Source organism: Cucumis melo, chromosome 11 (assembly GCF_025177605.1).
Source record: "Cucumis melo cultivar AY chromosome 11, USDA_Cmelo_AY_1.0, whole genome shotgun sequence".
NCBI classification, from domain to species: domain Eukaryota; kingdom Viridiplantae; phylum Streptophyta; class Magnoliopsida; order Cucurbitales; family Cucurbitaceae; genus Cucumis; species Cucumis melo.
The window spans coordinates 7,422,272-7,448,518 of record NC_066867.1 but is presented as its reverse complement, the minus strand read 5'-3'; the positions used below and the strand labels follow the sequence as shown (position 1 = coordinate 7,448,518).

At 32.9% G+C, this 26,247-nt stretch overlaps 1 protein-coding gene and 2 long non-coding RNA genes across 3 annotated transcripts; 2 read left to right on the top strand and 1 right to left on the bottom strand.

Moving 5' to 3' along the window:
• Positions 1-4,973: 4,973 nt before the first annotated feature.
• LOC103501069 (uncharacterized) lies at positions 4,974-6,836 on the top strand. Its single transcript, XR_540193.3, has 2 exons — positions 4,974-5,164; positions 6,236-6,836. It is a non-coding gene; the product is annotated as an uncharacterized LOC103501069 (long non-coding RNA).
• Positions 6,837-14,269: 7,433 nt separating this feature from the next.
• Positions 14,270-17,784, bottom strand: LOC103501070 (disease resistance protein RGA2-like). Its single transcript, XM_051079052.1, has one exon. The coding sequence runs from the start codon at positions 17,644-17,646 to the stop codon at positions 14,401-14,403; it is 3,246 nt and encodes a 1,081-aa protein (XP_050935009.1). The 5' UTR covers positions 17,647-17,784; the 3' UTR covers positions 14,270-14,400.
• Positions 17,785-19,591: 1,807 nt separating this feature from the next.
• LOC107991945 (uncharacterized) lies at positions 19,592-21,899 on the top strand. The gene is made up of 4 exons (XR_007815376.1): positions 19,592-20,019; positions 20,363-20,501; positions 21,205-21,316; positions 21,647-21,899. It is a non-coding gene; the product is annotated as an uncharacterized LOC107991945 (long non-coding RNA).
• Positions 21,900-26,247: the final 4,348 nt, after the last annotated feature.

The window sequence follows — 26,247 nt, the reverse complement described above, 5'->3', positions numbered from 1 at the left end:
ATAGAACAATTCTGAAAATGGAAAAAGCCCAGAGGCCCACCGTGTAAAATACCAAAAATGCCCCATCAATCACGTCGTCAACAACGCGCGCGTAATATATTTAGTACACGATCATTTAGATTTGGCTATTGTTTGGTACACGGTCGTTTAGATTTAGTTACAATTTATTATTTTCAATTATATCGTTTAATTTTGTTACGCGATTGTTTAAATTTGGTTACACGATCATTTAGATTTGGACCCAAATTTAAACGATTTTTTTTAATTTGGTACACAATCGTTTAGATTTGACTAAAAATTCGATACACGATCGTTTAGATTTGTCTATTTTTTTTACACGATCGTTTACTTTTTTTACATGATCGTTTACATTTGGCTATTCCAATCTAAATGATTTTTTTCAATATTCTTTATACACGATCTTTTAGATTTTACTATTTTTTGTACATGATCATTTAGATTTGCCTACCCCAATCTAAACGATTTTTTAAGATTCTTTGTACAGAATCGTTTAAATTTGACTATTTTTGTAACGACCCAACTCCTTATACTAAGTCGAAGCCATTACTATTTAAAAAGGGTATATAAGTTTGTAAAGTTTTAAAAATAGAATAAGACAAAAACCTCAATTTTTTAAATAATAAAAAAATAAACAAAGAAAATGTGAAATAAGTATAAAGTCCTAACTCGGGCCCTATCTACTTTTAAAGAAATAAATTAACCAATAGAGAAAGAACTGAAAATGGAATACTAAAATCCAAATTTTGACATAAGCGGAAGCAAGCGTATCTCTATGGCCTGCCACGATCACTTTTGGTCACTCGCCAGCTTGCCCTTGTTCTTACCTCTGCCTCTGCCTGAAAATGGAAATGGAAAAAGTGAGCATAAAAATACTCAGCAAGGGACCCACTACTAGTCCTACTAGACGCCTGTTAACTTCCTATTAGAGTCCTAAAAAGTGGTACCTCTGAACTGGCACGTCCCCGAACACGTGCAATCTGTGCCCCCGTAGGAACAAGCTGGTCTTTGGTGATTCCCAAGGGAATACCTAAGACGATCGGGCTGTGAGCGGTCCCGTCGGATCACTCACGTCATGTCTATGTCAATGTCAATGTCAGACTGGTAATCCCGCTAAACTACGCAGTCATAAGTGGGAGTGACCCCGTCGGGTCTCTCTATCATGTCTGTGTCATAATAGTGGTGATCCCGAAGAATACCCATGTGGGTATGACTCTAATAAGAAGCTAACATACACCCTACCCATAGCATGTACACAATATCGCATCAATCATAACTTATCATACATGTCATAATCACGTCAATTAATGCTATAACATAACAAACCATAGCGTACCAACCCTAACATATCATATCAATCATTCTCAACTACAACTATGTCGTTAGAACGAAGACGGTAGCATCGACATACTATTCACTCTAACCATAGAGTAAATCAGCAGGCACAATGTCAATATCAATCTCTCTCTCTCTCAACAACCTTGAGTTAGGTACTTAGCTACCATTCATACGTAACCATAAATTCAAACATGCGGTCTCTTTAATATAAATCGAAGGTCTAGTAGGAGAATCTCTTACCTGGAGGTTACTCAACAAGTTCTAGCAGTAACAACACGCTCCCCAAGCGGCGAAAGTCCTAAATGGTCAGGAACCCACAATTTAATAATTTAACCCTCAAAGAAATTTGGTCCAAAAACTCACTGGAAGCGACTTACCCAAGATCAAGGTCGGACTCGGTTTGGACTTAGTTGGACAAATCCCCAACTCGGCTTCCAATTAACTAAGTCAATTTAATCCAACAACCAACTTAGTTAGGGTCAAAATAACCTTAGTTGGATAGGTTAAAAACCAAAATCAACCTACCGATGCTTACCGAAAAATGTGAGTCAAAATAGGGCTAAAAGGGAGCTTGGCGACTCAGCTGGCTCGGCTGGAGAGGCGAAAATCAACTGGCGGCTCGGCTGGAAATTCGGCTCACGAATAAGGGCGCATGTGCGGGCACGGCTTGCAGCGTGGAGCGAGCGCACGCGAGCACGAGTCAGCGGCTACGCGGAGCGACTGGAGCGTGCGCGAGTTGAACTCACGCGGTGTGGTTGGAGCGGGCGCGGGTCAAACTTACGCGGAGCAGCTGGAGGTGAATCGACTCGGGTTGCTTGCGGCTGACGCTCGACGACAGCACGGCTGGCTTCGACGTCTATTTTCGCTGGGCTTTGAAGACAACTCGACAAAAATGGTAGCCTTCAGGCGACCGGTGATGGAAACGATTGGAGGTGCGGTGGCTGGTTATGTCTAACGCAACACGCACGATGGAAAACGACGGCTCGAACGGCTCCCTAACGTACGACTGAAAGGGTGGCTATCGGCTCGGGTTGACCTGCGACGGACGCTCGATGGAAACGATTGGAGGAGGATGGCGGTGGCGGCTAGGGTTTGAGGAGTTTTGGATTAGGGTTTAATTGGGGAAGATGATGAATAGTGTTTCACGTTTTCCAATGGCCTTTTAATAAAAAATAATAATATAATAATTATTATTTTCTTTTATCTTTTTCCCTAATTTACTCCAAATAAAACCACTCATTCTCTTTCTTCATTTAAACCCATCAAATCTTCCCTTTAAATTCAAATACTCTCCCTCTCTCCAAATCACATCACCTTTACCCTTTCAAAAAATATTAAATAATTATATTACCTTCATAACATAATTATTTTATCCTTAAACTCCATTAATTAAGTACCCAACACATAATAATCTAAAGCCAACTAAAACAATCATCAATTCCAAACATTAAAACAATTCGATATTTTCAAATATCCAATAGAATCAAATCTCCATAAAGTAAAATACTTCAACATTTAAATATCACCCAAAATTTCAAATTTACACTTAAGATAACAAAATTAAATTCCTCAAATTTTGGGGCGTTATAATTTTTTTGTACATGATCTTTTAGATTTAACTACCCAAACCGCCATTTTTTCTAGTCTTTTATATTTATTACGCGATCTTGAATAACCAAATGAAAAAGTTTGAAAAAAAAATAATACACGATGAAACAAATTACAATTTGAAAGAAAAAAGAAGAAAAAAAAACAGACGATGGAACAAATGAAGATGGAAGAAAAGAAAAAAGAAAAGAAGAAAAGAAACAGATGATGTCCCAGACAAAGATGGAAGAAAAGAAAAAAAGAAAAGAAGAAAGACGATGTAATAGACGAAAATGAGAAGAAAGACGGAAAGACAAATATGGAATATTTAAAAAATGGCTAACTTTGTGAGCTTTGTTATACGGGCGGTAAATATTTTAATAGTTTGTTATATTTACGTAACTTTCCCAAAAAAGATTGTGGAGTACAATTTTTTTTAAGTTTATTGTTTAAAAAAGTATTTATGAATGATTTTAAAAAGGTTTTTTTTTTTAAAAAAAATATAACAAAGCGGTAAAATATTTACACTCTATAGAACAATTTCGAAAACGAAAAAAGTCTACAGGTTTACAATGGAAAATACCAAATATGCCTCGTCACCATACCGTCAACAACGTGCGTAATATATTTGACACACGATCGTTTAGATTTGGCTATTGTTTGGTACACGCTCGTTTATATTTGGTCGTTTAGATTTGGATAGCCAAATCTAAATGATTTATTTTTTCAATTCTATCATTTAATTTGGATACACGTTCGTTTAAATTTGGTTACACGGTCATTTAGATTTGGTCGTTTAGATTTGACTACACGATCGTTTAGATTTGGATCGTTTAGATTTGGCTACCCTAAATCTAAACGATTTTTTTTTTAGAATTTGGTACATGATCGTTTAGATTTGGCTAAATGAATTTTTTCAAGATTTTTTGATATACGATCGTTTAGATTTGTTTACACGATCATTTATTTTTTGAAGATTCTTTGGTACTAGATCGTTTAGATTTAGCTAAATGATTTGTTTTAATTTTTTTGGTATACGATCATTTATTTTTTTACACGAGCATTTAAATTTGGCTACTTAATTTATATGATTTTTTTCAAGATCTTTTAGATTTGGTTACGCTAATCCAAATGACGTAAAAAAAAGAGGAAAAGAAGAAAGACAATGAAAAGAAATCGTAGCGAAAAAAAAGAAGAAAGACAATAGAAAGAAATTAGATTTGGTTACCCAAATCTAAATGACGTGAAAAAAAGAAGAGGAAAGGAAGAAGAACGATGAAAAAAATCGAAGCAAAGAGCGAAAGGGCAAACATAAAATATTTAAAAAATTGCTAATTTATGGGGTTTGTTACACGCCAGTAAGTATTTTAGTAGTTGTTATATTTATGAAAATTTCCCTAAATTAAAGCTCAGAATTTTATTCTAAAAAAAAGTAAACAATAAAAAAGAAACAATCTTTAATTTTATTAAAACATACAAAATTTATTCTCCCAAAATGCCAAAATGAAACAAAAAGATTTATTTTAAAAAGATCATTTTATCTAAAACAGAAGAAGAAAATGAATTTCTTTTTTACATTTTAAAAAATATAATAATATTGAAACTATTTTAAAAAAATAGTAAATTCATCAAACTCTCTTTTAACCTATTTAAATTTTTTTGATATACTTTGTTAATAGATTTTTTTTGTGATACTCATAGTAATTTTCCTTTGTTAATTTATTATGTGTTTAATTTGATTTTAAGAGTTGATAAATTTAAAAAAAAAATTGAAAAAAACACAAAATTATATATATAAAAAAGGAAAATTTTCATAAATATAACAAACCACTACTAGAAAAATGCTCTTTTACGACATTTCATTAGTAGAAAAAACGAGAGGAGAGAAGAAAGAACTGTCATAAAAGGTGAAAATGCACTTTTTTGGCAGAAAAAGACGTTGTTTTTGGATTTCATTTTTCGTCATTATTTGCTGTCATAAAAAGGTTTACAAAAATAAATAAATTTATTAAAATAAAAAAACCCAAAATTTCCCAATATCAAGCCCTAATTTCTAAACCTCCCGCTCACGCCCACCTCCTTCTCACGCTGCGACCTGTCATGCCTACCTCCCGCTCACGCCGCAACTTGTCTCTGTCTCTCAACCGCCAACGCCGGTGACTATTGCAACGCACCGCCGATCACCCAACTGAGCGTCGACCGAAGTTGCTTGCCAACGCCGGTGAGTTTCGTTTCTTCTCCCTCCCTTTATCTCTTCCCCTCTGGGTTTATTTCGAAAGTGTGTTGATCTTATTTCCAAATTGTTCCTTTTAATTAAAATAACTTTGATCGGAAGTGATTAAAAAAAACACACACACATTTAGTAGCCTACCTATTACTTTTACAAAGCTCTTCATAAACACCCAAAGGAAAAAGTTGAACTTCTTAGTGGTGTTAATCGTCAAGATCAGTTAAAAAGAGAAGGGAAACATGACGCAGGGACTCAACTAGGACAAAAATAATCTAGATGAGAACGAATCAAAGTTCTAAATATAAGTGTGATTAAACCCAGAAGAAAATGAAATCTGTAAAAAAGAGAGGTAAAAAAGACACAAAAAGTTTCCAGAACAACAGTTTCATAAACTTGAGTTGTATGAAGGGAAATTTAAAACACAGGGGTGACTCATCATTAATAGATAACTTCAAAACCTTATATTCTAATGCCAACCTAGTAAGACTTCTAAAATGATTGTGCACATAAAGCTTGATGGATGAAAGGTAAAGTAATAAGAAAGTTTAGACCATCTCTGTAAGCAATAAAGTAGTCAGCGACTATGTAAACTCGCATTTTAATTCTCAACCATAAATTAGGAAAGTAAACAGTGAGCCTCTGTTAGCACATCAATACGTATATTAAGTAAGCAAACGACTAAAAACATTCTGCATATTTCATATATATGCATAGCTATGTTTGTTAATATTTAAACAGAAATAGAGAAATAACAGTTCCAAGTATTTGCTAACAAAGAAAAAGTTAAACAGTAGGTACATAAATCTTAGTCAAAACCCACAAGAAAAACAAAAGAGAAATAGAGAACATAAGTATTGTACCTTGAAGGAGATGTTGTAGGATAAATCCCCCAGAAGGTGAACCTATAAATCTTACTCTATCTCATGAAAATTTCGTACTTGGGTAAATTTCTGATGACTAAATCAAGGAATCCAACAACATGCTAAAACAGAAAAACAAGATATATATAGACAATTTTAATCTTATACCAATTTTTTTAAAAATTATTCTTTGCTGTCCTAGAGGATGATGGTATTGAGTCCATCTCCATCTTAGGTTGAGAATCGGGGGTGAACAAAGTAGCATTTGAAGAGCTTGGTGTATCTTCTTCACCAGTCACTTGATCTGTGTTCTTGGTGTTTCTCCATCTTCTCCAATTTGTTATTAATCTGTCCAACCTTGGTGCAATTCCCATTCCTACAAGTGGTAAGATCATAAGGAAGTTCTACTTCAACCCATCCGTTTTAATTAATCTGTTATTAATTTGTCCAACATTGGCCACTTGTTTGAATGCTCTTGGAACTTCCAAAATCTATCCGTTTTTAGCTCGAACTTTCGATCAAATTGTTGAAGATGATGATGTGGGCAATATCAGTTGATTGATCCTAAAACTTTTGAGGTGGTTTCAAAGATAACCCAGATGAGAATTAACAAATGGAGCATAATTTTGGTAGCTGAAAAAGAAAGTAAAACTTTTGTGCTATGTGGTGTCCCATATGGACCATAGCAGAAAAAGGAAGGATCATAAACTACTCGAAAAGGGGTTTAAATGTAATAAAAAATTTAAGGGATGATTTTGTGTGCGGAAGGAATCAAGTAATATATATATTTTTTTGCTATTCAATATAGAGAATTGACACATACAAAAAATAATGTGGTAGGTGTCCGCAAACTCAGGATTCCAATTAGAAACAACTCTTTTTTCTTCACCAAACTCATATAAATTGTTCTAATAAGACCACATATTGACTTTTTTGGGGGGTTCTATTTTAAAAAATGTAGTTGAATGTGATTCTTTTATATGAAGTAGTTTATGAGATACTATATATATTTACAATTCGACACGTCGTAAAATCTAGATACAACATTATGTTTATTATTATTATTATAAATGACATAATAATGTATACATTAAAGGGTTTGGTAAGTTAACCATAAATTTGAATACAAATTGCATCTAGCTAGTTAGTTTGAAAAAAGTATACATCGAAATTTGACATATTAAAGAATTCAAATCTTGTTGAAGATATATGTCTTTCATTTGTTTTAGGTAGACCAGCCCAACATATATTCTTTATATGCAACTCAACATATATTCTTCTTTTTTGCTCTTGTTGTTTTAAATGTTTAAATTTGATCATTGTTTAAATAGAATGAGTATTAATTTACCACTTTATATTTTCTTTGAAAAGTTACTAAAAATTGTAATTGGATTTCATGAGCCTTCTCTTGCATTCCTTCTGAGATCATGTTGTTCAATTAGAAAGAACAGTCTCCAAGTGAGTTACTGGTGTAAAAACTTCTTCATAACCCACACCAAAATTTTGTTTGTAACATTTTACGACAAGTCTAGCCTTGTATTTCTTTACTTCTCCATTTTCCTTCAGCTTTCTTGTATAGATCCATTTGATTCCAAGAGCTTTTTATTTTCTGGTAATTTAACCAATTCCCATGTCTCGTTTCTTCTGATTGCATCGATTTTTTAATCTATTGCATCTTTTCATTCTTTTTTTAATCTTAAATTGCTTCTTCAAAGTATATAGGATCAATATTTGCAAACAAAGCAAAATCAACATATACATCATCTAGTATTCATTTTGAATTATTATAGATCTCTTGAATATGTCTTGTCTTTCTTGGAGTAGTTTCTTCATCACTTGTGGAGTGTGATGAAGAAGGTGAAGTCAGTGGTTGAGTTTCTTCAAGCTCTAAATCTCGAGCATATTCTTTACCATCCATGTTAACAAGTAATGGATTTTGGCCTTCATTTGGTGCATCCCATTGCCAGAATTTTACTTCATCGAACTTGACATCTCGACCAATAATAACTTTCTTACTTACAAGGTTGTATAATCTGTAAACTTAGAGTTCTCACTATACCCAACAAAATGCATTTTTTTTTATTTATCATCTACCTTACCTAATCTTTTCTCCTCTGAAATATGAGAGTAAGTAATGCACCCAAACACTCTTAGGTGACTAATAGTTGGTTTCAATTTGCTCCATGCTTCTTAAGGAGTTAAGAAGTAATACCTTGCACACTTTTAATTGAAGCTTGATTTAGGAGATAAACAACACAAGTTACTCCATTTCTCCAAAATTGATCAAGAAGCTTCTTAGCCTTCAACATACTTCTTGCAAGTTCCATTATTATTATGTTTTTTTTCTCTGCAACTCTATTTTATTAAGGAGTTCTTAAAACAACCATCTAATGCTTGATTATATTTTCTTGCAAGAAATCTGCAAAAACAATATATTCTCTTCCACGATCTAAACGCAATAATTTCAATTTCAAGTTACTTTCATTTTCCACCATTGTTTTAATTGTCTTGAAACATTCGAAAGTAGAGCTCTTTTCTTTTAGCAGATAGACCTACATTTTTCGATTGTAGTCATCAATAAATGTGAGAAAATAACGGTTTTCTCCATGTGTAGTAGTTCTCATGGGTCCACACAAGTTTGTATGGACAAGCTTAAGAGGTTTTGATGCTTTCCAAGAACCTCCGATCAGAAATGAATTTCGATGATGCTTTTCGAAAACATATGCTTCACAAAGTTGATCTTCGACCTTTTTAATGTTTATGTAACAACCTAACTCTTATACTAAGCTGAGGTCATTACTACTAAAAGAAAATAAAAAATTTCTTAACAAAATGAGAAAACAACACTAATTTTAACTGAAAACCTCAAATGCTCATTAAAATTATAAATAAATAAAAATATATAGAAATAAGATCTGAAATAACTCCTAATTTGGGCCCTATCTACTTTTAAAGAAAAATAGTCAAAGAATACAGAAATGTTGAAATCAAAATGGTAACATAAAGGTGGAAGCAAAACGTTTCCCTATGGCAAGTTGCAGTCACTTTTTGTCATTCGCCAACTTTTCTATACCTCTACCTCTACCTGAAAATTAAACATAGAAAGAGTGAGTATAAACATATACTTAGTAAGAAGTACCGCTAAACTGGCACGTTCTCAAACACACGCAATCTAATGATCTCACAGGAACATCTTTAGTCTTCAGTGAACCCAAAGGAACTCCTAGGACAAAACTGGTCTTCTGGTGAACTCGAATGAACACCTAGGACAAAACTAGTGTTCGGTGAACTTGAAGGAACACCTAGGACAAACTGGTCTTCAGTGAATCCGAACGAACACTTAAGACAATGAGATTGTAAGTGATCTCGTCAGACCACTCATATACATAACATCTCATGAGACTGATGATCTCATCGAACCACATAATCATAAAAAGGTAGAGATCCCAAGGGATATCCATATGGATACGACCCTAACAGATAAAGTTAATAGAACACTCAATTCATAGCATGTAGCACATCATAACATCATAAACATGGCATGAATATTAATCATAACGCTCTCAATCATGTGATTAATATTTCATGCATCATCATTAACATAAATCAGTCATCATCGTCAACATAACTCAGTCGCAGCATTTTAGCTACATCAATGCATAATAGAGAAACCACATGCAAACTCTTAACTTGGTCTAGTAGGAGAAACTCTTACCTTGGTCTAGTAGGAGAAACTCTTACCTTGAGATTAGCTTAACCAAATTAATATTCCTAATAGCAACAGTCAAGCTTCCCAAGAATAAACCTTAAACAGTAAGGAAAAAAAAAATACTAAGTTCAATAACTTAACAGTTGTTTAAAGACCCAAAAATCCTATTAATTCAACTTACCCAAAGTTGAGGTTGAATTCCAATTAAACCTTGATTAGGAAAAATCAAAGCTCTAGTTAGATCTAATCAAGCCTTCATGAAGAATAATCCAATTTAATCTAAAATTAAATTATTTAGAGTCCAAAAATTAGCATCTCATGGGTATTATTCAAAATTCATTAAAACTTACCAAAACTTACCAAAAATAGGTGAGAAAAGAACCAAAAATGGCTCAGCGGCTTGGTGACTCAGCTAGGAAGAAGGCAGAAGTGTACGACTCGACTGAAGGAGGAAATCGGCTTGCACGTGTGGCTAGTGGCTCGGTCGTTTGAGCATGCAACTTGCAAGGAGGTAGTGGCTCGGGTGGACTCGACTAGGATGCAAAGAACGGCTCGCTAACGCACACGACTCAGACGAATGACGATACTTTGAACGATGGCTAACGGTGGATTGCTAATCGGTGCGCGAGACGGAGGAGATGCAACCAATGACATGCAACAATGTTAACAGAGGAAGATGAGACGTTGTTGGACGAAACACGACAGACTTACGAATGGCTTTCGTGATGGCCAACGAAAGGAAAACGACAGGGATGACGACATTAGACTAATCGGCTCGGCGAAGAGGTTGACGGAGACACAGATGCGACGGACAGAGGGAGCAAGGGTAGCGACTAGGGTTCTGTGGGCTTCAAAATGAAGAAGAAAATGTATAGTGATGACACGTATCCCAAAGCCTATTTAAGAAAAAAAATAAAATTATTATTAATTTTCTTTCTTTTTCCTTATTCTTTTCCAAAATAATCTAATCGCCTTCTTTGTCTCTATTTAATACAAATCAAATCTTCTTTTTTTTCTCTTCTCAAAATAATATATTAAACCTAGTAATTTTAATCTCTCCTCACTCAATCTTCCCATCACATCATCAATTTTATCCTCTTCCTCAAATTTCATAGTATAACTATTTTACCCTTCCTTATACTTTAATTATATATATAATTACTCTAATTCCTTAAATCTCACCAATATTAATCAACCAATAACAATCAACTTAAATCAAAGATTTACAAAACCAAAAATTTCAAATCTCCAAATAATTAAATATTCTCTAAAAAGTATTTAATTAATCCTAATTTCCACAAAAACAAATAAATCTCACCAATTAACTAAATTTACACCCAAAATAATTTCGACATAATTAAAATTACTCCAAGATAATTAATATTAAAATTACCTTATATTTTGGGGCGTTACAGTTTGGCATTCCTCTCACCATATGTTGTTGACACATGTGAGATAAAGTGTCAAAACTTAGGTGTCCAAATCGACAATGTCACAACCATGAAGAGTCATTTACTAAATTCTCACAACAAACAAGCTTTGCATAACATATTTTAATTGGAAACATTTCATTGTGAGTCATGCGAACCATCGTTATGAGATCTCCATTCTTGGTTCTAATCTCATATATGTTATCCTTAAAGATAACATCATGTCCTTTTAGGAGAAGTTGCCCAACACTTAAAAGATAGTGTTTGAGACTTGAATCATAATACACATCTGTAAATTTTTTGCTCCATTTTTTGTCTTGACAAGAATATCTCATTTTCCTTTGACTTCAAGCTTCTTGTTGTCACCAGTATTCATTACATTTTGATGAGATTCATCTAAAGATATAAAAATATCCTTTCTTCTTGTCATGTGGTTACTACAACCACTATCAAGATACCATATTTCTTCAATGCTTCATTCTTGGACGTTGAGTGTGAGGAAGAGAAGACCTTGATTATTATCCTATTGCTCATGCATTAGAGTGGTTTCTGCTTTATTAGAATTAGCCTTTTTAGTTCAACAATCTGCTTGAAAATGTCCATAACGTCTACAATTGAAACATTGTATGTGAGAAAAATCTCCACGACCACCACTTTTGCCTCTTCCTCTATTTGAACTTCTTCCTCTTCCTTTAGTTGAAGAAGATTGATTGTCTCTACTCTCTGACTCTTATTTGTTATGACGTTGGATCTTCCATTGCTTCTACGACTATGTCCACCTCTTCTTCCACCAGATGACCCTGTATAAGAGGATTGCATATGAAAAGCTTCTTCTGAAGGAGTAGAATCAAACAACTTCAATCTGTGCTCATGAGATTGAGGAGATCCCATTAAGTTATTGATGGAGAGAGTTGACAAATCTTTGTATTCTTTAATTGCTGCAACAATATGCTCATATCTTCTAGTCGTGCTTCTATGGATCTTTTTAACAATCCTTTGATCTTCAATTGTTTCTCCATTTGATCTCAATTGATTAACAATTAAGAGAACACAATTGAAAAATTCTTCAATAGTTTCAGCATCTTTCACTCAAATGGTAGCTTACAGTGTTTGCAATCAGACCAATTTTACTTTTTCTTCTTCTTCGTACAAATTTTGCAATGCATCCTATGTCGCTTTAGTAGTAGACACTCTTGATTATATTCTTTCAAAAATATTTTCATCCACAGCTTGGTAGATGAAAAATAATGTCTTCTTATCTTTTTTTAGCATCTCTCAACTCATTGAGTTGTTGTGTGGAAAGATCATTCTCACTTTTTGGCTCCAAGTATCCTTTGTAAACAATATTCCAAAGATCTTGAGATCCATAAAGAACCTTCATTTGTTGGCTCCATCGTCTATAGTTTTTCCCTCAAAGCGAAGAAGTTGAGGTTGCAACATGTTAGACGACATCTTTCAATCCTCTGCTCTAATACCACTTTGTTGGAAGCATTGATGAGCCCACACTAAATTCACTCTAAATCTCACAAACTTTTTAAGAGAAAAAAATGTGTTTTGTTAGAAAACTCAAGAACACACAAGAGAAAATTATTATTCTTGTGAAACTGACTTTCTTTATACACTTTAATTTGCTTCCACATGATTTGATTCTTTTCTCTTTTCATACAAATGAAGGAAGAATTGTTTATATAGTATTCAAGAGATACTTCCTAAAAGACGCAAAATAAGTGAAATACATACATACATATCATTCATGTATTTTAACAATTACATGTATCTAGAAATGCATATATATTAAAATTAGAAATGTATCAAGAAATATGTTATCCATAATGTATGTACTTGTTAATTTCTAATAAGAAAAATTAATGAGATAATTTATTTAATTAGCTTTTCTAAAAACAGGAAAATCTATATATAAAAGGAGTCTTTTAAAAAATATAACATAGCAGCAAAATATTTATACTGTATAGAAAAATTTCGAAAACGAAAAAAACCCACGACCCACAATGAAAAATACCAAAAATGCCCTGTCAACCAAGCTGTCAACAATACGGTAATATATTTGGTACAAGGTCGTTTAGATTGGCTATCCAAATCTAAACAATTTATTTTTCCAATTTTATGGTTTAATTTGGTTACAAGATCCTTTAGGTTTGGTCGTTTAGATTTGGCTAGATTTGATTGTACCCCAAATTTAAACGATTTTTTTTTTTCAAAATTTGGTACACAATTGATTAGATTTGGCTAAACGAATTTTTTCAGGATTCTTTTGGTACACGATTGTTTAAATTTTTTTACACGATCGTTTATTTTTTTAAGATTCTTTGGTACATGATCGTTTAGATCATTTGACTAAATGATTTTTTTTTAATTCTTTTGGTACATGGTCATTTAAATTTGTCTACATGATCATTTATTTTTTTACACGATCGTTTAGATTTGACTATCTTAATCTAAACGACGTAAAAAAAAGAGGAGAAAAAGAAAAAAGACGATGGAAAGAAATCACAACGAAAAAAAGAAGAGAAAAAGAAGAAAGACGATAGAAAGAAATCAGATTTTGTTATCCAAAAGACGATAGAAAGAAATCAGATTTTGTTATCCAAAAGACGATAGAAAGAAATTAGATTTTGTTACCCAAATTTAAACGACGTAAAAAATATAAAAAAGGAAGAAAGACAATGGAAAGAAATCGTAGCGGAAAAAAAGAAAGAAAGAAAGAAAGACTATAGGAAGAAATCAGAGCGAAAAGAAGAAAAAAGACGGAAGGACAAACCTCAAATATTTAAAAAATGGTTAACTTGACGAGCTTTATTACACGGCCGTAAATATTTTAGTAGTTTGTTATATTTAAAAGAAATAAAAAAAAGTTTAGAAATTGATAAAAACATATTTTAAAATTTTGATAACTTTGAATCATCAGTATTCATTGTAATTGGAAGATATAAAAGTCAAAACGCAGCATTCAAATATCATCCCTCTTTCTCCAATTCAAATAGCACCACAGAGATGGAGTTGTATATTTGTTTTATGATAGCTTTTATGAAGTTTGTGTGTACGTGCTCATATTAGTTAGGATCCTGAATCACAGTCATCCTTCGAAAGAATAATTTATACATACTTTTTACAAATGGAAAGCTAACAGAATTCAACTGTGAAAAGTTTAGTACACATGATTTGCTTTCAACACCAACAAAAAATATAAATCAAAATAAATGTAAAATACTAAATTGAACTCACATAACTATCGCGATAAATCGAAATTTGTGGAAGGTGGGAAAGTGTCGCCCCCTCCATGTCACCATTGCCGAGTAGTAGCTGTGGACATCGACAGGCATTCAATCGATTTAATTTGGTGAGACATAGCATTGCTTCTGTAGAAGGCAGTTTTTTCAAATTTTTGCAATTAAAAAGACTAAGTGTTTGCAAACACACAAAATTTCCTAACCATTCTGGCAAAGCTTCAATGCCTCCAAAATTTTCGATGGACAGAAATTCCAAGGCAGTGAGGTGTTGAAGTTGTTGAGGAATTTGTGTTACACTGTTATTGCTCAACTCATCCTCGACTAAATTAATTTGTTTAAGGGAAGGAAGGTGCTGAAGGATGCCAAAATCATAATTCTGCATATTTCCAACAATTTTCATTCCCCTCAACTTCATGAGATGACATAAATCTTCTGGCAGCTTCTCCAACGGACCAATGTTTAAATAACACAATTCCGACTTATTTCTGATATTTATGCTCAAATTTGAACATTGGTCTATTTTCACACGTTGAATGGAACTACAAAAGTGTAGTCCATTTGGAAGTTTTGTTAATTTGTTACAGTGTGAAACGATCAATGATTCAAGGTGTTGCACATTATTCTCATCAAAAACTTCTGGAATGTTTAATAATTTGGGACATCTACATATCTCCAAGCTTCTAAGATTGGGAAAAATTGTAATATTTGATGATGCATCATTTGTCATTACTTCTTCCCATTGCTGTAAGTTGATCATATCCCACATTACAAATTTCTCAAGCTTTGGGAAGAACCTTCTTTGGTTTAGATCATTACCATAGAACTCGTTGTCTATAATTTGGAGTTCTTGGAAGTTGTAAATCTCAAGTTTCTTTAGGTTGTTTAATTGTCCAAGCATTGGAAGATTTTCACAATTATTACAACCACGCAAATTTACCTCTCTTAAATTCTCAACAAAAATATGGTTAGGCAAACGTCTTCCTGCAAAGTAGTGGATTTTTAATGATCGAAGATTTTTGCTTGGTTCAAGTCCTTCCAACACTTCCAAATCATTGTAACTATTGTTATCTTTTCTTTCCATGTCCCAATTTAAGTGTAGCTCTTTTAAATTCTCTTTTTCTGCCAAGTTTGCTCCATTGGCTTCCTCTTTATTTTCAACTTTCTCCAAACACGAAAGACTCAAACTACCTTGCAAGTTTTTCAATGAACCCAATTCAGTAATCTTACAACCATTTTCAAATCCGACTGCAAAATGAGACAACGTCTGAAGTTGAGTCAATTGACTTAAATATGGAGGCGTTTTGCAACCAATCAGATAGAATTTCAAGTGTCTTAAATTTACTAAATTTGTGAAGTTGGTCGGAAATTCTTTAATCATTGATAAATAGAACTTTAATGTTTGCAAGTTATGAAGTGAAACAATAGACTCTGGAAATTTTAATATCATTGGAGGATAACTAGAAATTTCTAGATATCTCAAGTGTTTCAATTGACCAATTGACTGCAGTAACTTATCACTAGATATCTTCAAAACACGCAAACAAACAAAGTTCCTTATACTAACATCAAAAAGTGTCTGATCTATATTGTGAGGAATCTTTTGAATGAAATCAATTGTGCGTAACCCGCATACAACATTTTGAATCTCCTTCTTCTGAAGTTCCTTCTCCAATATATTTCTAGGATCTAGTTGCAAATTTTGATCCCTTGAAATTGTCATTGCAATATCATGTAAAAGATCATGTATCTTATAATATTCTTCTGTCTTTGTTTCATTGGCATCTTCAAATAAGCAATGTGACAACAAGATCTTGAAGTATATGTCTCCTACATTTTCCATTGTCAAGTTTTTTCGTTCCTGTGGTTGAAGAAAACCTTGTGCCATCCACATTTGAACTAGTTCTTGTTTTTTAAATACAAAATCCTTGGGAAAAATTGAACAATATGAAAAACATTGCTTTAATGTAGATGATGGTAGACGATCCACACTTAATTTTAATATAGACAAAACAAAATTTTCCCCTTCCACTGGAGTTCTTTGCACACTTTTCAACATTTCCTTCCATCTCTCAACATCTCCTTCAAATTTCACTGCGTTTCCCAAAACTCGTGCAACCAATGGTACGCCACCGATTTTTTTGACCAACTCTTTTTGGATGATCCCCAAGTTTGAAGTCATTGATAGTCCATATGCATTCGCACTTTCTTTAAACAAGGACCAACAATAATCATCAGATAATTTACTTAAAAGATGACCAGAACATGTTCCCATGATTTTTGCAACTTCAACACTCCTTGTAGTCACAACAATACTATTCTTAGAGTTTCCAGTGATCTTAAGCAAACAATATTTCAACTCATCCCATAGAAAAGAATTTTCATTCCAAACATCGTCAAGCACAAGAAAATATGTTTGGCCAAGCATCTCTTTTTGGAGTTCCCGAAGTAAAACCTCCTTACTATCCCCTCCATTAGAAATGCCACCTTGTAGATTTTGTAAAATATCTAACAAAATCTTGTTGACAATAAATGGTTCAGAGACACATACCCATACAGTTTTATCAAAATGTTGTCTAACCAACTCATGGTTGAAAACTAACTTTGCCAAAGTTGTTTTTCCTAATCCACCCATACCAACAATGGGTAGGATAGATGTAAGTTGATTATTGCTAGCATCAATCACTTGTTTCACTATACTTTCAACTTCAACATCCCTCCCCACAATCTTATGATCTTCGAGTTCTGAAATTGTCTCTCGATATTGACTAATAACATCAATCTCTGGTCTTGCATTTTCATTCACCACTAGTCCTAAAGGAGCAGCCTCATTGTAATGCTTTTCTAACAATTCTACAAGAGTCATCATTTTGTTCGCCATGTTACGACGAAAGATGAAAGCATTGCTAGAAGGAGAAAAGAAATCGCATACCTTCTTCATTTTTCTTGTATGGACCTTTTGTCGAAGATGTTCATAAACAATTTCGTCTAATAGATCATCGGCTTGATAAACAAGATGTCGAAGATCGTCTACCCACATCCTCACAGAATCATGATGCAATTTTCTCGTGTTGATATCGCGTAAGAAAGCTTCAGCCTTGAGTAGCCATTTTTGGAGCTTGGAGAGATGTTTCTGGAAGCCCCATGCTAGGCCAGTTTGCTCCTGTGCAACCTTCAACACCTTCTTCAACATTTCTTCCACAGCAAAAGTCCATAGGAAATCACCCATTGTGCAATTAATTCTAAGGTTCTCTCTCAGAAAGAATGCTCGAATGATTTGGAGAAGAATTAGATCTAAAATCCAAAGGATATGTATAAATCAAAGTGGTCTTTGTAAGTCAACGTTGACTTGGGACAGAGGAAAAGCTTCACAGAAATGAAATGTGGTTGGAAACTAAAGGTTGTGGCATTGCATATTCATACCTAACCTAACCCAACAAACAAACAAAAACAAATAATAAATAAATAAAAATACTTTTAAAGTGAATTCATGAACCAAAGATTTATTTCGTAACAGTTTGATCTTTTTAATGAAATTCTCTACACCTAGTGGTTTGATAGACTAATTAAAAGTTAAATTTGTTTATAAATTATAAATACTGAGGCATTACATGATAAAAATTGACAATTAAGTTTGAAGAGATTTTAATTTCTGCATACAAGAGATACTAAAGTATTACAAATTAAAAAAAAAATACAAGGATTAAATATTTGGGTAATTTTCATAAAGATAACAAAACACCAAACTATTTACGGCTCATGAAGTTAGCCATTTTTTAAATAATATTACAAGTTTGCCCTTCCGCCCTTCTTTTTTTCCTCGCTGTAATTTTTTTTCATCATCTTCCTTCTCTATGTGATTTCTTTCTTTCCATCGTCTTTCTTCTTTTCCTTTCTTTTTTTACGTCGTTTAGATTTGATCATTTAGATTTAGACCCAAATCTAAACGATTGTGTAATCAAATTAAACGATCGTGTAATAAAATTAATAATAGAATTAAAAAAATAAATTGTAGTCATATCTAAACAACCAAATCTAAACAATAGTGTACGAAACAATAGTTGACGACGCGGTTGACAGGACATTTTTTGTGTTTTCCACTGTGGACCTATAGGCTTTTTCCGTTTTCACAATTGTTCTATACAGTGTAAATACATTGCCGCTTTGTTATATTTTTTAAAAGACCCCGACTAAATTACTATAAATTAAAAAATATAAATATCAAATTATTACAAGCTTACGTTTGAAAAATAAAATTATTACGAATTTAAAAATTTAAGAGTATAACTAAGTTATTCCAAATCATGATTTAAAGATAGTTTAGTTCGCCACTAACTTTAAAATTATCCCTCAACTTTCATTATTTATCTAATAGAACTCTAAAGTATTTGAGAAAAATTAAATTTAATTAAGAAAAATGATAAAAATAGTAAATTTGACAAAATATTTATAACATATATCAAAATTTCAGATTCTATCAATAAAAAGTATTGATAATATATTTATATATCAGTGGCATTGACAGATAGTAATAGAAGTCTATTAGTTTCTGTTGTTGATGTAATACAAAATTTTATTGTAACTTGTAAATATTTTAATTTAATTATTTTTCTATTTTTAAAATCCATTAATTTTAATTTTTTTAAATATAAAAAAATGAATTAAAATATTTATAATATTTATAAACAATGATAGATGTCCAATATCCGATTAGTGGGATAGAATGTAACATTTTATTATATCTGGAAATAATTACTCTTAATTTTTAACTATTTTAAGTTGTGTAGTTGTAAAAGCCAACATTTTAGGAAAAAGTTGCAACATTTGATGATTCATCATCCATTTATTATTTTTTTCTCGCTATTGTAAGTTGTGTAGTTGATCATATCTCAACGTACAAATCTTTTCACTTGGAAATTATTCACTACTATAAAACTAGGTTTACTTGATGCTTTTATAATTGATATACTTGACGCTTTTAATAAAAAGTGTCAAGTAACATAAAAAAGCGTCAAGAATAAGAAAGAGTGAAAAAACTCATAATTTTTGTTTTTTTTTAAATACTTGACAGGTTAAAAGTGTCGATATTATTTTTAATTACTTGACAGGTTAAAAATGTCAAGTAATATATATTTTTCAATATTTCAATTAAATTTTCTCTCTTTAATTTTAGTTTCCCAAATTTTCTCCTTTCCCCCAAATTTTATAAAAAAACCCTAACTTCCCCCATATTTCTATTCGAATATGTTTAGAGTTCACGATTCTCTTCCCCAAATTTCCTCTTTTCCCCCAAAGACTTCACGATCTTCTCTTCCATCTGCTCGCAAGCCCTCATTCATCGCAAGTTGCTGCTGAAGATTGGTTGGGTTCGTCCGCCGCTGAAGACTTGTTGCATTCGTCCACCATTGAAGACTTGTTGGGTTCATCCGCCGCTCAAGGAATGTTGTGTTTGTCCGCCATAGTTCAAAAGTTCGTTGCGCACTTTCTCTGTTTGCAACAGGTTCGGACTGAAGATTTGTTGCGTTCGTCAGCCGCTCAAGGAAAGTTGTGTTCGTCCGCCGTAGTTCAGAAATTTATCATGCACCGTTTCAGCTTGCAACAGGTTCGTCGCACACCGTTATGCTGACAACAGTTTCATGAATTCTTTCGTTTAGTCAGGGCGAAGTTCTCTCTATCTTTTGCCCTATATTTATCTCTTTCCCTTAAGTTGTCGAGTCGATAAGAGTAGTGTTCCAAATTATAGCTTCTCTAACAGACTGAGCTGTGCTGTTCTCTCTCTCTCTCTCTCTTTTAATTTATATCTATGGTAATTTGTTGTCAGTCGGCAGAAGCTGTGAATTGCTTGATTGGCTGTTCTTTTTAATTGCAGCCACTGATATTCCATAGTGGGAATGGAACTTCATTTTGTTTAGCAAGTTAAGGAGGTTTATCATATGTATTTGCAGAACACTTTGGGCATCAACCAGAACATTTAAAACCAGAATTGCTGTCTAATGGTCGTGAACCTTGCTTTCGCTATCCAATTATCGTTGTCGGTATGTTTGGAGTTGGGGCAATGGAAATAGCATATGCAGAGCTGAAGAGGTATGTCCTTGATGTTTAATTCATTGGAGAATTGTAGATTGTCTCTACCGTTTGCTGTTTTAGATTTTCGAAAGGTTTATTTTTATATTATTTTGCATTCATGACCATAGTTGCACATTATAATGAGCATATATACGTATTTTCTTAATGAAGAGATAATACATATTTTCCAATGTATGGTTGGAATATATTGGCTGCTTTGAGAGTTTGCCCTAGTGTGTCGAATAGAAAATCGAATGATCTTTGTACTTGTTTAGAAATTAAACCACTCTCTGTTATCTCAAGTATCTTTCAACAAAATCTAGTATAACAAGTCCACAAAATTCATGTTCAGTAGTTTATGATGCAATTAAATGGATTGTCTCTCTTTTTTATTTGTGAACTCCACCGCTCCATAATTGCATTTTTGGTACCTCTCCAGTGTTTTAAGCATATTGATCTCCAAACACACATAACAACCCATAATATTACATGTTATTTTTCAATTGTTCTTGTTGGTTTTGTGTGATGTTAAAATGTAATAGGGTTTTACTAACATTGTGAAAAAATTTATGTGATGTGGTCTTGCTGCAACATTTGTTTTTAATTTATTTTTAATGTGTAGTTATATGTATGGATTGGTTGCAATTCTGCAAAATTTAGAAATGTGTAGTTATTTTTAATGACGTGTAGTTATATGTATGGATTGTTTATGGAACTACAGATATTGTCTTTCTCAAATGCGTTTCATAGGGGTTCAAGTTTATGTTCACAACTTCATGGAAGGAGAAAGAATGATGAGAATCTTCAACTACAAAACCCGAAAGCATAAATGTGTAATGTTTTTTCTTCTCCACTTTTAGGTTTTTCATTTGCTTTAGCCTATGTTCTCTTAAAGAAGTTATTAATTTTGTTTAAAACAAAGTCTTTTTTTTTTTTTTTTAAAAAAGGGCATCTAAGTACTATTACATCCCATGTGTTCTCTCTTATTCTTTTGATAGCTATGTGAGCAACCATCCACTAATTCTTAATGTATGTTTGTAAGCATCCAATACTTGATAGAGATCCTACATTTTGTGTCTATTTCAAGGACATAATTCTAGTATCAAAGGTCTTAGACTTAAAAGTTAGAGTTCTTAGTTTTAATGTTCTCATTTTGTTTGTAGATTTCAAGAAGTTGATGATAACAATCGTGAGACTTTGAGTTTGGAGTTATCTAAGAGTGTGGGGCTTGGAGGAGGGTGATGTCTTTGTTTCTTATTATTACATATACTTTGTGTTTTATGATTAAGAATGATGATCATAACTTGTTTTGTAATATGAATAAGAACGATGTTCCTAATTAGTTGTAAGTATGTAATGATCAACTATATGTATATTCAAGGATATATATGCAATTTGTTAGTTCTTTGATTGAAAGTTTGGGTTGATTCAATTTTTCAATTGATGTGTATTTTAATATAGTTGGACTTCAAAATAGGTGAATGATAAAATATATGGATATTTTAAAATATATAATTTTTTATTTGAACAAACCTTAATATACTTGATACCTATAAACTGTCAAGTATAATTTCACATGACGTGTAAAACCTGTCAAAAAATAAAACCCACTTATTCTTGACACTGGATTAGTTGACGCATAAAAACTGTCAAGTATAATTATATACTTGACGTTTTTTCAATGTCAAGTATAATTATACTTGACACTTAGAAACTGTCAAGTAAACCTTCCTTATTTTTGACACTGGATTAGTTGACACATTGAAAAGCGTCAAGTAAACCAATACTTGACAGTTAAAAAGCGTCAAGTAAACCCAGTTTTGTAGTAGTGATTTCATAAAATTCTTCTGTTGAATATTACTATAAGCTACAGACATTTCTTTGGTTCTCCTTGGTGGTCGATATAGAGGAACAGAAAGCGATATACTTTCTTTTTGGAAATTAAATCGTCCAGCAATTTTACATTCGACATTAGCATCCATGTCATTAACATTTAAAATATTGCAAATGTGGAAAAGTAGGTTTAAAATAGTATATATGGTTGCAGATAATTTTATTTGATTTTTTCCTATACCCAAAATGCCCTCATCTATTCAGATGCATTAATCAAAGTATGTCTTGTCGCCACGTGCTCGAGGTGGAGCGGAGTAGTCGACATCCTTAAAAGGAATTAATTTTAAAGGAAAATTAAAGGAGTTGCCATAAATCTTTTTTACGGTGTAATTAGACGTCGAAATAAAATAAATAATTTTAGTTAAAAAAAAGGTCTTTTAAAAAAATATAACAAAGCGGCAAAATATTTACACTGTATAGAACAATTCCGAAAACGAAAAAAGCCCACAGGCCTACAATGGAAAATACCAAAAACACCCTATCAACCATGCCGTCAACAATGTGTATAATATATATGGTATACGATCGTTTAGATTTGGTTATTGTTTGGTACATGATCGTTTAGATTTGGACGATTTATTTTTCAATTCTATCGCTTAATTGGTTACACAACTGATTAATTTGATTACACGCAAATCTGAATGATTTTTTTTTCAAAATTTGGTACACAATCGTTTAGATTTGGCTAAACGAATTTTTTTAAGATTCTTTTGTCCACGATCATTTAGATTTGTTTATATGATCGTTTACTTTTTCAAGATTTTTTGCGACATGATCGTTTAAATTTGGTTAAATGATTTTTTTAATCCTTTTGGTACACGATCGTTTAGATTTGTACACGATCGTTTATTTCTTTTACACGATCGTTTGTTTAGATTTGTCTATACGATCATTTATTTTTTTTACACGATCGTTTAAATTTGGCTACTCCAATCTAAACGGTTTTTTCAAGATTCTTTATACACGATCCTTTAGATTTTGCTATTTTTTGTACATACCCAAATCTAAACGGCGTAAAAAAAAAAGAGGGAAAGACGACGTAAAAAAAGAAGAGGAAAAGAAGAAAGGCGATGGAAAGAAATCGCAGTAGAAAAAAAGAAAAGGAAAGAAATCGTAGCAGAAAAAAGAAAAGAAAAGAAGAAAGACGATAGAAAGAAATTGTAGTGAAGAGGAGAAGAAAGATGAAAGGGTGCACTACAAGAAATTTCGGATCTCCTAACGTCATTTTACACCATCGAGAGATATAACGTCGGGAGTTAGGGCCTCTCTCAACGCCAAACTGAGGTGTCAAAAGAGGCAAGAATTCTCGACGTTTTACTTAAAACGTCGAGATATATCCAAGAACTCCTAGTGCACAAAGCAACATGTCGGAAGTTCTTAGATATATCCCGATGTTTTAAGTAAAGCGTCGGGAGTTATTGGATATATCTTGACACTTCAAGTAAAGCTTCAGGAATTCTTGGATATATCTCGATGCTTTATGTTAAAGTGTCGGGAGTTAGCCTTTAAAAAACCCTCCCCTCTTCATATATCTGTGAAGAAGGGGAAAGGGATGGGTAGAAATGGAGTGCACTAGGGTTGCTCCTCCGCCGTCAGGGTCAACGCTGTTAGTGCTGGTATATCGTCGTCGTCATTAGTGGTCGTTCTGTCTGCAGCTGCCGTTGCCACTACCTCCCTCTTCGTCTTTGTCACGACCTCTTAGTTGGAGGTAATTCAAAGTTGAAAATTTTAAATACAAACCCCCTTTGAATTTATTCTTAATTTCATTTTCTATCACTGGGTTTCTTTTTTTCATTCTAACTCTTCCAATATTTCTTCTTGATTTCTGTTTTCGTTATATTCAAGAGTTTGGAATGGGGTTGTAATTGCTTTTCATGTTCTTGGCAAAAATGGTGAGTTTAGAAGGGAAAGTATGGTTTTATTATTATTTTTTATTTACTTACTGCTAATGTGTCGAATGGTTTGATTTTTGTCTGAATCCTTGTATGTTTATGCTCGTTTGTACACAGAAGCTGCAAAAAAGGAGGAAGTTGAAGAAGATGATGAAATGGATGGTTACCCAAGCAATGAAGATGATGACGATGGAGATGGTTCTGATAAGGAAATGGATGGTTACTCAATGATTTGTACTACCTTCCATTTAATAATGGAAGAATTTTTTTTTTAAAATAGAGTATTTCCCGACGCACAAAACAAAGCGTCGGGAGACCCTAGACATATTCCAATGTTGTATAGAACGTCGAGATATGTCTAGCTACAACGTCGGGATATGTCTAGGATCTCCCGACGCTTCGTTTTGTGGTCGAAAAATTTTCTCCCGACTTTCGTCCCGATGCACATTTATGCGTTGGGAGATCCTTTCCCGAGGATTTTGCGTATATCTTCCGACGCTTTTGGGTGTCAGGAGTTCTCCCTTTTCTTGTAGTGGTAAACTTGAAATATTTATAAAATAGCTAACTTTATGGACTTTGTTATACGGGTCGTAAATATTTTAGTGATTTGTTATATTTATGAAAATTTCCCTAAAAAATGGTTTGCAAAAATTAGAGTTGAGTTTAAGAGTTATTTGGGCATGAGAAAGGTGTTAGCATCAAGCAAACCGTAACAAAGCTCCCTAATTATAGTGCAGTGACACTCTGATTCAACACTGCGCACACATTACGTAGCACGCTGGCGCTCCAACTATTTTATAATTTAAAATTTTACAATTTTAGGTTCACATGATTCAATTCCCATATGAATTTTCTCTATAATTATATATACTGTTGTAGTAATTGTATGGTTATTGGCTAGCAATCAAATCACAATGGGTGACATATACTTGTGATTTGACCAAGTGGAAAATGGCTTGGTTAGCTAGCTAGTTTGTTTTAATATTCAACCTAGGGATGAAAAATGATGAATATTAATTTAGGTTGTTTCTAGCTAGTTAACCTTCACCTTATAAGCGTAATCCCAATTCTTAATACTTTTGACTTAACTTGATTAGGATCATTTCATCTAATTGAATTGACCAATTGATCAATTAGGACTCTCTCTTGGCTTTCTCAAGTGATTGACGAAGCTCAGATAAGATAGAATTAAATTAGGATCAATCAATCATCACGTTATAATTCGGAAAATAACTCAAAAGACTAGGACCATTAAATCCTTTGCATTGTATTTCATTTAAGTTTTCTGCAATTTATTTTTTTACAATAATTCAAAAAACAAACCCAATCGATTACCCTTGGGCTCAACTATTTGGCTAAAAATTGACATGCTCGTTGAGTTCGAGCTAGTCTTGCCACTAAAATTAGTTCATTATGGTAGATTTAATAAATTAATTTGGTCTTGAATATGGTAGAATTCAAGAATGATCGAGAGAGATGCTTTAATTTTGCTTGATCTTCATGATGGAAAAACCAAACAAAAGACATGCTGCAGCGAAAGATAAAGATCATGCTTTACTCTATATGCACCTAAACGATTTAGAAGTTAACATGCTACTACCATGCGATGGACCTAAACGAAGAGGGAGGAAGGTAAACGATGAACTTACCTTTGTAGTTCTCAACTTCTTTTCTGATCTAAAGTTTCTTCTCTTCCTGAAAATCACGAGCAAGGACAACCACCAAGCTAACCTACTATGCTCAGGACCAAGAACTGAGTTGTGGGACTCGGCTATGTGAAGAGAATTTTTTAGAGATGGAAGTCAATCGTTTAGGTATTTTTTTAGAGCAAAAAACTCATCACTTTCTCATTCGGTAATGAGAAGTTTTATATGAATTTTACATGCAAATTGCATGTAAATTATTTCATATCTAATCAACACCTAATCAATTCATTAACTCTTTAATGAAATTAGTGACCTTCAATTCATAATCGGCTG